This window comes from Rhinatrema bivittatum, chromosome 6 (assembly GCF_901001135.1).
Source record: "Rhinatrema bivittatum chromosome 6, aRhiBiv1.1, whole genome shotgun sequence".
NCBI lineage: Eukaryota > Metazoa > Chordata > Amphibia > Gymnophiona > Rhinatrematidae > Rhinatrema > Rhinatrema bivittatum.
The window spans coordinates 268,281,501-268,294,182 of record NC_042620.1 but is presented as its reverse complement, the minus strand read 5'-3'; the positions used below and the strand labels follow the sequence as shown (position 1 = coordinate 268,294,182).

Here is a 12,682-nt window from a genome sequence, read left to right as displayed (position 1 = left end):
GATGGAGGAAGCACCAGGGGCATCCATGGAGGGGGGAATTATTTAGGGAGGGATTTTACATTTAGGGCTGGATTTTAAAAGGGTTACGCACTTAAGTTAAACCCTGTGCGCGCCAAGCCTATTTTGCATAGGCCGCCGGCGCGCGCAGAGCCCCGGGACGCGCGTAAGTCCCGGGGCTTTGCAAAGGGGGCATGTCGGGGGCGTGTCAGGTGGGCGGCGCGAATTTCGGGTTGGGGCGGGAGGCATGTCAGGGTGTGACGCCGGCCCGGGGGTGTGGTCGAGGCCCCCGGGTCGATGATGGCGCGCCAGCAGCCCGCTGACGTGTGCAGATTTACACCCGCCTCCAGCAGGCGTAAATCTGCCAACAATGGTAGGGGGGGTTTAGATAGGGCGCGTATCTTATAAAATGGTAGGGGGGGTTTAGATAGGGCGCGTATCTTATAAAATGGTAAGGGGGGGGTTTAGATAGGGCGCGTATCTTATAAAATCCGGCGTACTTTTGTTCGCGCCTGAGTAAGTTTATAAAATCTACCCATTAATGTTTGATTCAGTTTGGCAAATTGAAATAAACATTAAACATACTGAACAGGAAAAACTAAAATGGAAAACAAACATTTTTTTTTTTACCTGTGTATCCTTACAGGAGGGCCAGCAGAATTTTACAGTCAACAAGCAGGGCTGAATTAGCCATGACAATTGGGTGGCATTCTCTGACAGTGCCGAACAGACCCAGCTCTCCACCTCAGTAAAGTTTTACTACTGAGCTTGTGCAGGAGTTTCTATGTGCATTTCCTCATGACCCCATCAGTCTTAAGAGCATAAGAAATTGTCATGCTAGGTCAGACCAAGGGTCCATCAAACCCAGCATCCTGTTTCCAACAGTGGCCAATCCAGGCTACAAATACCTGGCAAGTACCCAAACTATAAGAAGATCCCATGCTACTAATTGCCAGTAATAGCAGAGGCCATTCCCTAAGTCAATTTGATTAATAGGAGTTAATGGACTTCTCCAAGAACTTATCCAAACCTTTTCTAAACCCAGCTACACTAACTGCACTAACCACATCCTCCCTCACGGTAGTTGCCAGCCCTGCCAGGACCCGGAGTCCTCCGGCGGCGGTCACCGGGCCTTCCACTGCGTGCCAGGCCTCACGCCGAGGCGCGGCGTCCTCTGCCATGTTAGCCATGCCCCTACGAGCGCACGGACCGCCCAGACTCATGTAGGGTCAAGGGTGGGTCTTAGCTCAGCGGCACGCCCTGATTGATCCCTCGATGTAAGGAAGTTCATGTCTATGATTCCTTGCCTTGGCAATCGGGGCAGTTTGCTCTAAGATTGCCTCTGCTTTTGTTCCTGTTCTTGCCTGTTCCTAGTCTCGTTCCAGGATCCTTCTGTTCCTGACTTGTTCCTGCATCCTAGTTCCTGCATCCTGCTTGTTCCTGTGTTCGTCTGTCTACCCAGGTAGTACCCTCGGACTGTCTTACTCGTACTGACCTCAGCTTGCTCCTGACCTGCCTGCCGCCTGCCTCAACGACCTCAGCTTGCTCCTGACCTGCCTGCTGCCTGCCTCAAGACCTCAGCCTGCCTTTGACCTCATCTGACCTCCGGTACCTGACCCCTGCTTTGCTGTCCACTCCTCGGACTGACCTCTGGATCTTGACCTTTGCCTGCCTGACCTCGTCTCCAGATTCTGGCTCTGTTCCTCGCCTTTACATCACCAACTCTGTTCTGGTTCTCCTTATTCCAACCAGCCTCCAACTTCGAACCTGATCACACTCCCCCTGTCTCCGTGGGCACGCCGGACTTTCATTCTCTCAGGAGACTCTGCGAGGCCCACCTAAGTCCAAGAGGCCCAGGTCCCTACGGGCTTCCAGTGGTGAAGCTCTTCACAGCCTCTGTCTCCTCCAGTGCTCCACCCCCTGGGGCCAGTTCCTCCTGTTCCCTTTCAGGAGACATTCCATCATCGTCCCAGGACAAGGGTCCACCCCTGAGAGCAACAGGTTGCCACGGCCATGGACTCGGTGGAGTCTCCCACCTCCAGGGCCCTACAGGACTGGCAGCCACAGTGAAACAACATCATTAAGCTTTAGAGACTCAACATAAGTTTACCATCTTCACTGACCACAAGAACCTCAAACATCTCAAAGAGGCTCAACTTTTGAACCCCCGTCAGGCCAGGTGGGCCTTATTCTTTGAAAGGTTTGACTTTAACCTTTGCTTTCGTCCTGGTTCCAAGAACTTGTGCGCTGATGTGCTGTCCAGATCATTCGAGCCTGAGGACGTCCTGGAAGTTCCTAGCTTCATTATTGATCCTGCTTGTATTTGGTTATGAGGTGTTGGAGTGGATTCTTGGGTACCGTTCCCTCGGATTGACTCTTTGGTTCTGACCCTGCTTCATTTGACTCTGCTTGACCTCCGCCTGCCCTGACTCCAGCCTGGTACCTTGTCTCTGCTTGTTCTCAGCCTGCCCTGATCTCTGTCCTGGTCTTTGCCTCTGCTTGTACGCTGCCTGCCCTGTCCTCTGGCTTGTTGCTGTTCCTGCTCGTCCGCCGCCTGCCTCAACCCTGGGTCCGTCCGACACCGCCTCCGCTTCTCGATTCACTGTCCTTCGCCTTGACAGAGGAGGAGACCTGCGCCTAAGTCCTGCTGGTCCCGGTACCCAAGAGCTCAACCTGCGGGAAACAAGGACTGGTATAGGTGAAGGTCCTGTGGGGTCTTCTTCTCCGAAGCCACCTCCCGATGATGACCAGCAGGGGTCCTTCCCTGGTGGTAGCGATGACCTTGGCTCGGCTCAAGGGTCCACATTCGCAACATATAGATTCTACTGAGTATTTAGTCTCTTGTATGACCTTTATCCTGTTAGACTCTATGCCCTCCTGGACATAAAGTGTCACACCCCCTCCAAGTTGATCCTCCCGACCATTGTGATATAATTTGTACCCTGATATAGCACTGTCCCATTGGTTCTTCTCCTTCCACCAGGTCTCTGTGATGCCAATTATGTCAATCTCATCATTTACTGCTATACACTCTAACTCTCCCATCTTACTTCTTGGACTTCTGGCATTGGCATACAGACATTTCAAAGTGTGTTTATTGTTTGTATTACAATCTGCTTTTCAGTTGATAGGGATAATTTGGAAATCTTTAGCTGAGGTGATTTTTTTTATATATAGGCACATGGACTTCATTTGCTTTTATTGGAACCTCTCTGTTGGGATGCCCTAACTCTCCTGTTTCATTAGTATCCTTCAAGGATACATTCCTCTGAACCATGCACTGTTGAGTGAGTCTGCTTTTCCCCTTGTTCTAGTTTAAAAGCTGCTCTATCTCCTTTTAAAAAAGTTAGTGCCAGCAGCTTGGTTCCACTCTGGTTAAGGTGGAGCCCATCCTTTCGGAAAAGTCTCCCCCTTCCGCAAAAGTTTCCCTAGTTCCTTACAAAACTGAATCTCTCTTCCCTGCACCATCGTCTCATCCACACATTGAAACTCCAGAGCTCTGCCTGCCTCTGGGGACCTGCACGTGGAACAGGAAGCATTTCAGAGAATGCCACCCTGGAGGTTCTGGATTTCAGCTTTCTACCTAAAATCCTAAATTTGGCTTCCAGAACCTCTCTCCCACATTTTCCTATGTTGTTGGTGCCCACATGTACCACGATAGCCGGCTCCTCCTCAGCACTGTCAATAATCCTATCTAGGAGACGCGAGAGATCTGCCACCTTTGCACAAGGTAGGCAAGTTACCAGGCGGTCCTCACATCCACCAGCCACCCTGCTATCTATATTTCTAACTGAATCACCAACTATGATAGCCGGCCTAATCCTTCCCTCCTGGGCAGTAGCCCTGGGAGACTTGTCCTCATTGCAAGAGAACAATACATCACCTGGAGAGCAGGTCCTTGCTACAGGATCACTTTCTGCTACACCAGGGTAATGTTCTCCAACTGGGAGACCTTTCTGATCCAAGGCAGCACTAGGTCTGCCAGACTGGATTTGGGACTTGGCTACTATGTCCCTGAAGGTCTCATCAGTGTACCTCTCTGTCTGCCTCAGGTCCTCCAAGTCTGCTACTCTAGCCTCCAGAGATCGGACTCGTTCCCTGAGAGCCAGGAGCTCTTTGCACCAAGTGCACACATACAATCTCTCACCGGCAGGTAAAAAATCATATATGTGACACTCATTGCAAAAGACTGGAAAGCCCCCCTCTTGCTGCTGGACTGCTGCCTTCATCTTAATTTTGTTGAGTTCCTAGTTAAGTTTAGGATACTAAGGGAGTTGGAATTAGAATACTTTAAATTTACAGGTGAATTTACTAATTAATCAGCTAGTGTCCTACAATGGGATAATTAAACTTTCAATAGGGCTGGTGCAATAGCATGATTTAGATAATAGCCTAAATTGATTTTTAATGAGAAAGTATCTCCTGCCTAAAAATCAAGGGATGGGTGGGTGGGAAAGACAGACAGTAGAATTAACTACTTCTGGCTTGCTTATTATTTCAGACACACACAAATTCTAAAGAATATATCCCACTATTTTACCTTTCTCCAAACATTTTAAGTCTAAAGATTTCCCAAAGCTGTACTTAGCAATCCTCTTTAACCTCTTTTTTTTTTGTCTGTTTCCACACAAATGTGTACCAGATCTTTCTCCTTCAATTTTTTTCTTCAATCCTACTTTTTTTTTTTTGAATTGTCTTGCTTTCTCAGCAGCCCTGCAACTGCACTTTTCAGCACTACCTGGAAAAATATGAATAAATAAATATCAAGGACTGTGATTGCAAGATGTTCCTCACCAAAGGCCACAATATATATTACATGTGCCTGCTGTGATTGTGGTCATATATCCCTGAGATCCCAGCAGAACAGGGCTTGGAAGATGGAGGAGCTTTGCAAGTCAATGAAGTATCTGAGACGTTCTTCCTTTCAGAGTAGGACCTCCTTGGGCTTTCCTCATGTCAAATCAAGCAAGAGCTCCTCGAGCAGGGCTTCTCTAACTCCAGTGCCAGGATCAGGATCCACCACAGTCAAGTGTCGAGCAAGATGCAGAAGCGTTAAGCACAGGAGCTGGTGAGCTCTTCTGCGCATCCACAGGCTGCTTCCCCCTCTATGTGGGGCTCGTCAGCACAGAAGACTCTGAGCCATTCATTGCAGCCAGCGGTACGGTCCACCTCACCAAAACATTTGGTGCCAAAGCATGCATCATTGATGCACCAGGCCTCAGCCCCATGAACACACTGGGCTTTGATGCCATCGACACACCAGTCCCTGGCATCATAAATGCATTTGATGCAGGAACATGCATAGAACCTGGAGGAAACTCCTTGCAGTTTGGTGCCCTTGTCTGTATCTTACCTCCTCTTTCTGGATTCCAGGCCTTCTAGGGTCTGTTCCCTGTCATATACTGAGACACTCTGCAAGGGTCCTTCCCATAGCATTTGAGAAATTGGATCCTATCTACTCTATTGTTCCTCTAGTCTCTATGCAGCCATCAGGACAGACAGCTCAAGAAAGAGATATATTCTGATGCCCAGTGTGTGCATCCCAAATGGATGTCTCTTTACTGGTTTCAGAGGAGGATATCTCTTCTCCAACTCCAGGCCAGAGGGCATAACAATCCATAGACCACATGGCTGAACTGGTGAAGACTTTCTTGACTTCATTGGCATCCAGTGACAAGGAAGGTATCCTTCAGCTTCTCCTACCCAGGATGTTGGATTTTTTCCCTCAAGGGAGAATCTTTTACTCCTCCACACCTCCATCAGAGGTCCCGGTAGTGGAAACTAGCCTTCCTCAATTGGGGAAGCCATTCCTCTTTGTAGATTAATCTAGCCAGCATTTTGAAGATGGAAGCACAGGACACCACAGTCTGGAACATACCATGGGAGTATTCTCTTCTGAGGCAACTGAGCTCCCTGCTCTGATCATTATCATCTTCATCAAGGTCATGGGTTAGAGTCCCTCCGCCTCTTGCTTCTAAGGAAGAGTATATGGGGATCCCCTCAGACCCCTTACCTGACCTGTCAGAGCATTCATCTCCACTAGTAGACCTCTTGTACTCTAAATTCCCTAACAAGCTGATGTTACGGGTTTAGACCATGCACACTGGTATCCTGCCCAGGGGCTCTGACCTGGGGGACTAATCTCATATAAACACACAATTACTGGAGTTATACCTGGGGTCTTGTACCTAGGAGCTTATCCCCTACACAGAGAGACACACACAAACGTGGATTCAGTACGTCATGGTTCCAAGTAAGAAAGTAAGTTTTATTTGAGCAGTAGGAGGATAGAACAAATACAATCAGATCGTATAGAAGAAGTAATGGTAGTTAATAACAATTGCTACATAGATATAAAAAGCTTATATTTCCAAAGGATCAGCCGTACCATCACATCCAGGGCTCGCTGTCTCTCCTTATACACTACAAAAGCTTGTGAAAGCTATGGCGTTCCCTCCCTCTGAGTTCTATCAGTTTTCAGACACAGCTGTGGGGCTTTCATTCTCTCTCTCGGGCTTTAGTACAAGTTAATTGCTAGTTTTCTGATAAACAGACTCTTGCCTGTTCATAAACATTTCACATTGCAAGACAGTAAACAGGAGTTCACTCAGAGGTTGGCCTGTGGCCTTCAAACTAGTTTGTGTCTGGGTGAAAACTCTGAATCCAATTGGCCTAACCTCTATATACATCCTCAGCAAAAGTAACAAAAAATGACTCCAACAGCTGGGTAAGACGATCAGCGTCAATAGCTATATGGACAAGGATCCTCACACTAAGGTTTTCGAGCTACTTCAGATTCTGGAAACACATTCCAAATTGAAAGTGATCCTGGTCCATCAAATCCTATGAGGATAATCGAGCCTTTGCTCCCCAGTAGCCAGAAATTGGACTTTAAATACAGAGTTCAGCAGACTCCTGGGTTTGGTATAGTTCAACTACCTCACCAGTCTGTGGTAATGGAGTCGGCATTAAAACATGCTAAAAAGACTATAATTTCTTCCAACACTCACTCTCCCTTTCTCCCCCTCCCTCGACCAGGCAAGGACCCCAGGGTTTGATGCTCAGTGACCACATTGCAGCTCATCAACTGTATGTGGAACATACATACACAACTGCACCGACAAGCTGAAGCCTCTGTTAGAGACTCTGGACAGGAAACAGGAAGATTATCAGCAGGCTCTTCTGGATGCAGAAAAGTTAGAGTGCTATCTCATCTGGTCAGTATGCAAGTCCTTAGACACTGTGGGAAGGTCTTATGCAGCAGCCATCGTGGCATACCGGATAGTTTGGTTGAGAGCCAGCAGCCTGCACAAGAGCATTCATGATAAGTTGACTGATGTCCTTGTTCTGGTGACAGAATCTTCGAGGATAAGGTCAGGGAAACTGTGGCCCAGATTAAGAAGCAGCATGCAGCCATTCATTCCTTGTTGGTGGGATCCAAATAATTTTCTTCCTCTAGATTTTCTTTTGTTTTTAAGTGCTTCTTCCAGAGACATCCATTCCACCAGCTTCAGTGGTATCACACTTAAGATGCCACCCAAGCCTAAGCCTAGTTTTTGATGAGACTTGACATTCAGATTTTGACCCCCTTTGGTAAGAGGGTAGAGGATTTTGACCCCCTCTGGTAGAGGATTCCCCTGTTCCTTGAAAAGTGGCAGAAGATCACCAAGGACCATTGGGTCCTCCAAATTACAGAATCTGATTACCATTTGCACTTCTCCCACCTCCCAATGCTGCATCAGTTTTTAGCCTTCAAGCCGGAGCTGTCTCACTCAACTCAGCTCCATCTCGAGGTGGAATCACTTCTCATCCAGCAGGCAATAGAACCTGTCCAATTTGAAGACGATGGCAAGGGGTTTTATTCCAGCTACTTCCTTCTCTCCAAGAAGTCGGGGGGATTGAGACATCCTGGATTTTCAAAGATTGAACAAGAACTTGTTATGGGAGAAGTTCAAAATGCACACCCTCCACACCATCCTACCCTTCATCCAGGCAGAAGACTGGATATGCACAATGCATCTGAAAGACACACATGCTCACATATCCATCCGTTTCATTGCATATACCTCTGATTTGTGGTGGACTCTTCTCACTAACAAGGTTCTCTTCTTTGGACTCTCAGTGGCCCTAAGGGTCTACACAAAATGCATAGCAGTAGCATAAATCGTCTTTGGGGGATTTATGTCTTTCCTTACCTGGGTGACTGACTGATGGGATTTTCTGAAGGAGGGATATTGGATTATCTGAAGAAGGTGTTCTAGCTCCTTCAGTCACTAGATTTCATGGTCAACTTTGCTAAGTCGAACCTCGTCCCTATCCAGAGAATTAAGTTCAGTGGGGCATGGATAGACTTGTTGGAAGATTATAGGCATTTTATCAGATCAGGCATTTTGTCTTTGAGCACTGGTCCAGAACCCAAAAAATCAGCTTTAACAATCCTGCTTGTCCTTGGACACATAGCCACAGTGGTGTATGTGGTCACCACTCTCCAATCTCTGTGGGATCAACTGCATCAGCCTTTGTCACATCCCGTAAAGGTAACCACAAAGATTAAATCATCCCTCCATTGGTGGCTAATCCAGAGGTCCTGGTGATAGGTACCCCTCTCAATCTCTACCTGATCAGGTAACACTGGTGATGGATGCATCCACCAGGGGATGGTGCATGTGCACAGATTCTTTCTGAACTTGGGATTTGGTTGGCTATGGAATGCCTGTTCCAGATCAACCTCCAGGAACTGCGAACCATTCAATATGTATTGAGAATTTTCTTGCATCTTTCAAAAAGTACAAAGACTAGGGGACACAAAATGATGTTACTAAGTTGTATGTATAAAACTAATAAGAGAAAATATATTTTTACTCAACACATAATTAAGATCTGAAGTTAGTTGCTAAAGGATGTAATGAAAGATGTTAGTGTAACTGCATTTAAAAATGGTTTGGACAAGTTCCTGGAGGAAAAGTACATAAACCATTGTTAAGATAGAGTTGCAGAAATCCACTGCCTTTCCTTGGGATAAGTATTATGGAATCTATCTATCCTTTGGGATCCTGACAGGTACTTGTGACCTGGATTGGCCACTGCTGGAAACAGGATACTGGGCTTGATGGAACTTAGGTGTGATCCAGTATAGCAAATCTTATAGTCTTATGAAAGAAAATTCTGATTCCTACCAACAATCAAGTGGCAATGTTCTCTGTGAACAAACAAGGGGGCATAGGGTCCTGGACCCTCTGCCAGAAATTTTTGAAAATATGGGAGTAGTGTTGCAGTTGCAGAGCTTTCTCCAAGTAGCTTACCTTTCTGGGATTTCCTTCATGCTGGCAGATCGTCTCAGCAGGGTTTTTCACTCCCACGAGAGGTCATTAGACCAGAGTATGGCAGACAGACTATTCAACCTCTGGGGGTCACCTGTAAATCGACTTGTTTGCATCAGAAGAAAACAAGAAAATCATCAAATTTTGTTCCATTCTTCCAAGCAAGTTCATATCCGCTCTAGATGCTTTTCTGCTCAAGTGGGATGCAGATCTTCTGTATGAGTTTCCTCTATTTCCATTGGTGGTGAAGACGGTGCAAAAGATACTGAAAGAAAGGGTACATAATATTCTCATTGCTCCAGTTTGGCTCAAGCAAGTGTGTTTCTATGTGATTTTGGCTAGGAAATCATCTACTAGAAGAGTGTACAGTTTTATATGGAAGCATTTATCTTGGTGCCAGGCAGGCTTCCTAAACCTGTTCACCTTCTCCAAAAGATCTGCTTCAGTACTTGTTCTCCCTCTCCTCTTCGGGCCTCAGTACATCGTCAGTCAAAGTGCATCTCAGTGCCATTACTTCTGGTTGTGATGCCACCGGTGCCATGGGATCTCAGTATCATCTTGGCGCAACTGATGAAACCTCCGTTTGAGCTGTTAGTCAGCTTCCTTAAAATTTTTCTTACCTGGAAAGTAGTATTTCTTATCATCAATTACTTCAGCTAAAAGTGTCTTTAGTTCATTATTCTCCATACCTACACTTTTTCCACAAAAGGGAGGTGCTATGCACTCATCCTGAGTTTCTGCCTAAAGTGATTTCAGCGTTTCATTTGAATCCAGTCATTGTTTTCCCCTGTTCTTCCCAAGCCGTCATGCACAGAAAGAAGAGAAGGCCCTTCATTCACTAAACTGTAAAAAGGGGCATGTCCAATTTGTCCCCCTCTCACCTCCTAGATGTGGGCTAGATATCCAGCAAATATTATTTGATAATTGTTATTTTGATGTATTTTATTTCTTGGATTTCTTTATTGTTTCATTGTAAACAATATAATAATCAATAAAAGTTTAAATTAAAAAAAAAACAAAAAAACTGTAAAAAGGACCTTGGTCTGTTATCTGAAAAAGAACTCAACCACATCATCAGGCTTCTCAACCTTTTGTCTCCTATGATCTTAACAGATTAAGCATAGCTGTTACTAAGTGCACATTGTCCAACTGGCATTTGGCAACAGACTGTATGACATATTGCTATGTTCTGGCTAGCCATCAGATCCCAAACTCTGTCAAGGCTCATCGAGTAAGAGTCATGGCTACCTGCATGGCTTATCTAAGAGCCATCTCAATTGAAAACATTTGCAAAGCTGCAACTTGGTTGTCCGCTCACATTTTCACATCGCACTACTGTTTGGACAGGTTCTCCAAAAGCAACAACAGCTTTGGGCGAGCATTTTCGTGCAACCTGTTCACCCAGTAGTCCGTTCTCAACAAGGAATGAGTTTGGTGTTGGTCTGTGTTGCATTTTCAGTGAGTTCTCCACCTTGCAACCCTCAGCTTGGGACTCCCCATATGTCATGGCCAATTCAGCTCTGCTTGTTGATGGAAAAAGCAAGTTTGGTTACTATAGACAGTAAGATAAATTAGTCATGCTTAATGTCCACATGCCTATTTGGAGAGTCAACTAGCTAGCTAATGCTAAGTTCTACAATCGACTGAGTGGCTCATGGGGCAACACGTGCATGGGAACTCCTGTGCACATGTCAGTAATAAAACTTTACTGAGCTAAAGATATGAATCCATTCGACCCATTGAATGAAATCACCCATATGTTATGGCTGATTCATCCTGTTCTCTACAGAACACCTCATTTACCCTATGCAAACTTTTTTTTTCTGAATAAAACTAGAAAACTGCTGTGAATCCTAAAATAAATAAATCTTATTGGTATTTCATTTGGCACTTTGGATAGTTCAACACAGTCTGGTTCCAGATCCAATATTTTTTTTCTGAGCAGGATGCGATACATCTAGATATAACCTAACCTTTACCTCTAAAAAGAGGTATCCAGCTTCTGAAGAAAGATTTTAATATCCAGCCCCAGTCCATTTCCATGGTGAAGAAATTCAGCATGAATTCATGATGAGGTTTAACACGTCTTCTAATTCCTTAACAGAACTGTCCTAGTAGAATTAGGATCTCCCATCCAGGCCTGGATTTTCCCACTAGGCAGTGTAGATAGCTACCTAGGAGCACCAAAGGAGCTCCTTTTCCTGTGTTTCAGCAACACTTATTTCTACGTTCCATTCAGTGCAAGCAGCGGATCCTTCCCCCCCAAAATGCACAGGAGTGGGCCAGTGGTGATTCTACAGTGATCTAAATGCCACCAGCCTGCTCCTATGCCTTTAAAGGGGTGGATACAATGGGACACTGCTGCTTAGGCTGAGGTGGGAAACCCCTTCCTCCCCCCCCCCCCCCCCCCCCCCAAACACACACACAGTTGACTCTTGCATCCTGGAATGATGCCGAAAAAGGTTAATCCACCCCTGCTTGTTTGTTTCTTAAATGGAAAAAATAAGCTTTAATTAAGAATAGAAGTTCCTTCTTGGGATTCTTCAAGAATTCTATCTAACATACAGTTGTTAAACAGCTTAGTCTCAGATATTGACAAATCCTTTGGAAAATTGATCATTCAGAGTTTATACTTAAAGTTATTCTCAATAGCTTCATATTTTGCTCTTAAAACCACACTATCCTTGATTAGTATTGAATCCTTCTAATAGCTTTAGATTCTGGTTGCCAGTTGATCTACTTTTTATTTTTATGTTCAATCTTTAAATGTGGTGCATAGTGTAATACATCACATTGATTTACTGTTCGAAAGATATTGCAATGAATCAAATAAATAATACAAGCTGTTCTCTTCTGCAAAGATCTCATTTTGCAGTGAGGAAGAAGTACTGTTGCGTTATCAAGGACATGGTCTAAGCATGGTGCCAACTTAAGTTGTCTGCATTGCAAATATTATAAAACTTTCTCACAACAGTTCCAAGTATTTAAAACTATCAAAGGGTTCATTTTTTTCTTTTCTTCTCAGCTTTGGACAACTTATGGCCTAGACACCAACACAGCACTAGGATACTGGAAAAGAAAGACAGCAGCAAACATGTTTGAGCAAATTACTGCGCAGGTAAGAGTAACAAGAAAATATTACTTAATGTAGAGGGTAGATGCATGGATTATCCTTCTGGAAGAAGTAGTGAGGGCAATAATTTAAGAAAGGATGGAATAAGCATGGATCATCCCATTAAAAAGTGAAAGAAAACCAGAGGTAAACTGGAGTCGACAACATGCAACAGGAAGCAATTTAAGCAGACCAGATAAACACTAGAGTTCTTATCTGCTATCATATCCTTTGGTCTAGGAGGGAACTATTT

At 45.1% G+C, this 12,682-nt stretch overlaps 1 protein-coding gene across 1 annotated transcript in view; it reads left to right on the top strand.

Moving 5' to 3' along the window:
* LOC115094263 (oocyte zinc finger protein XlCOF6-like) overlaps positions 1 to 12,682 on the top strand; it is an 84,340-nt gene that overhangs the window by 3,963 nt on the left and 67,695 nt on the right. The window contains exon 2 of the mRNA XM_029607132.1: positions 12,343 to 12,435. Coding sequence (XP_029462992.1) covers positions 12,412 to 12,435 — 24 coding nt within the window. The 5' untranslated portion in view covers positions 12,343 to 12,411. The remainder of the gene's footprint in view (positions 1 to 12,342; positions 12,436 to 12,682) is intronic.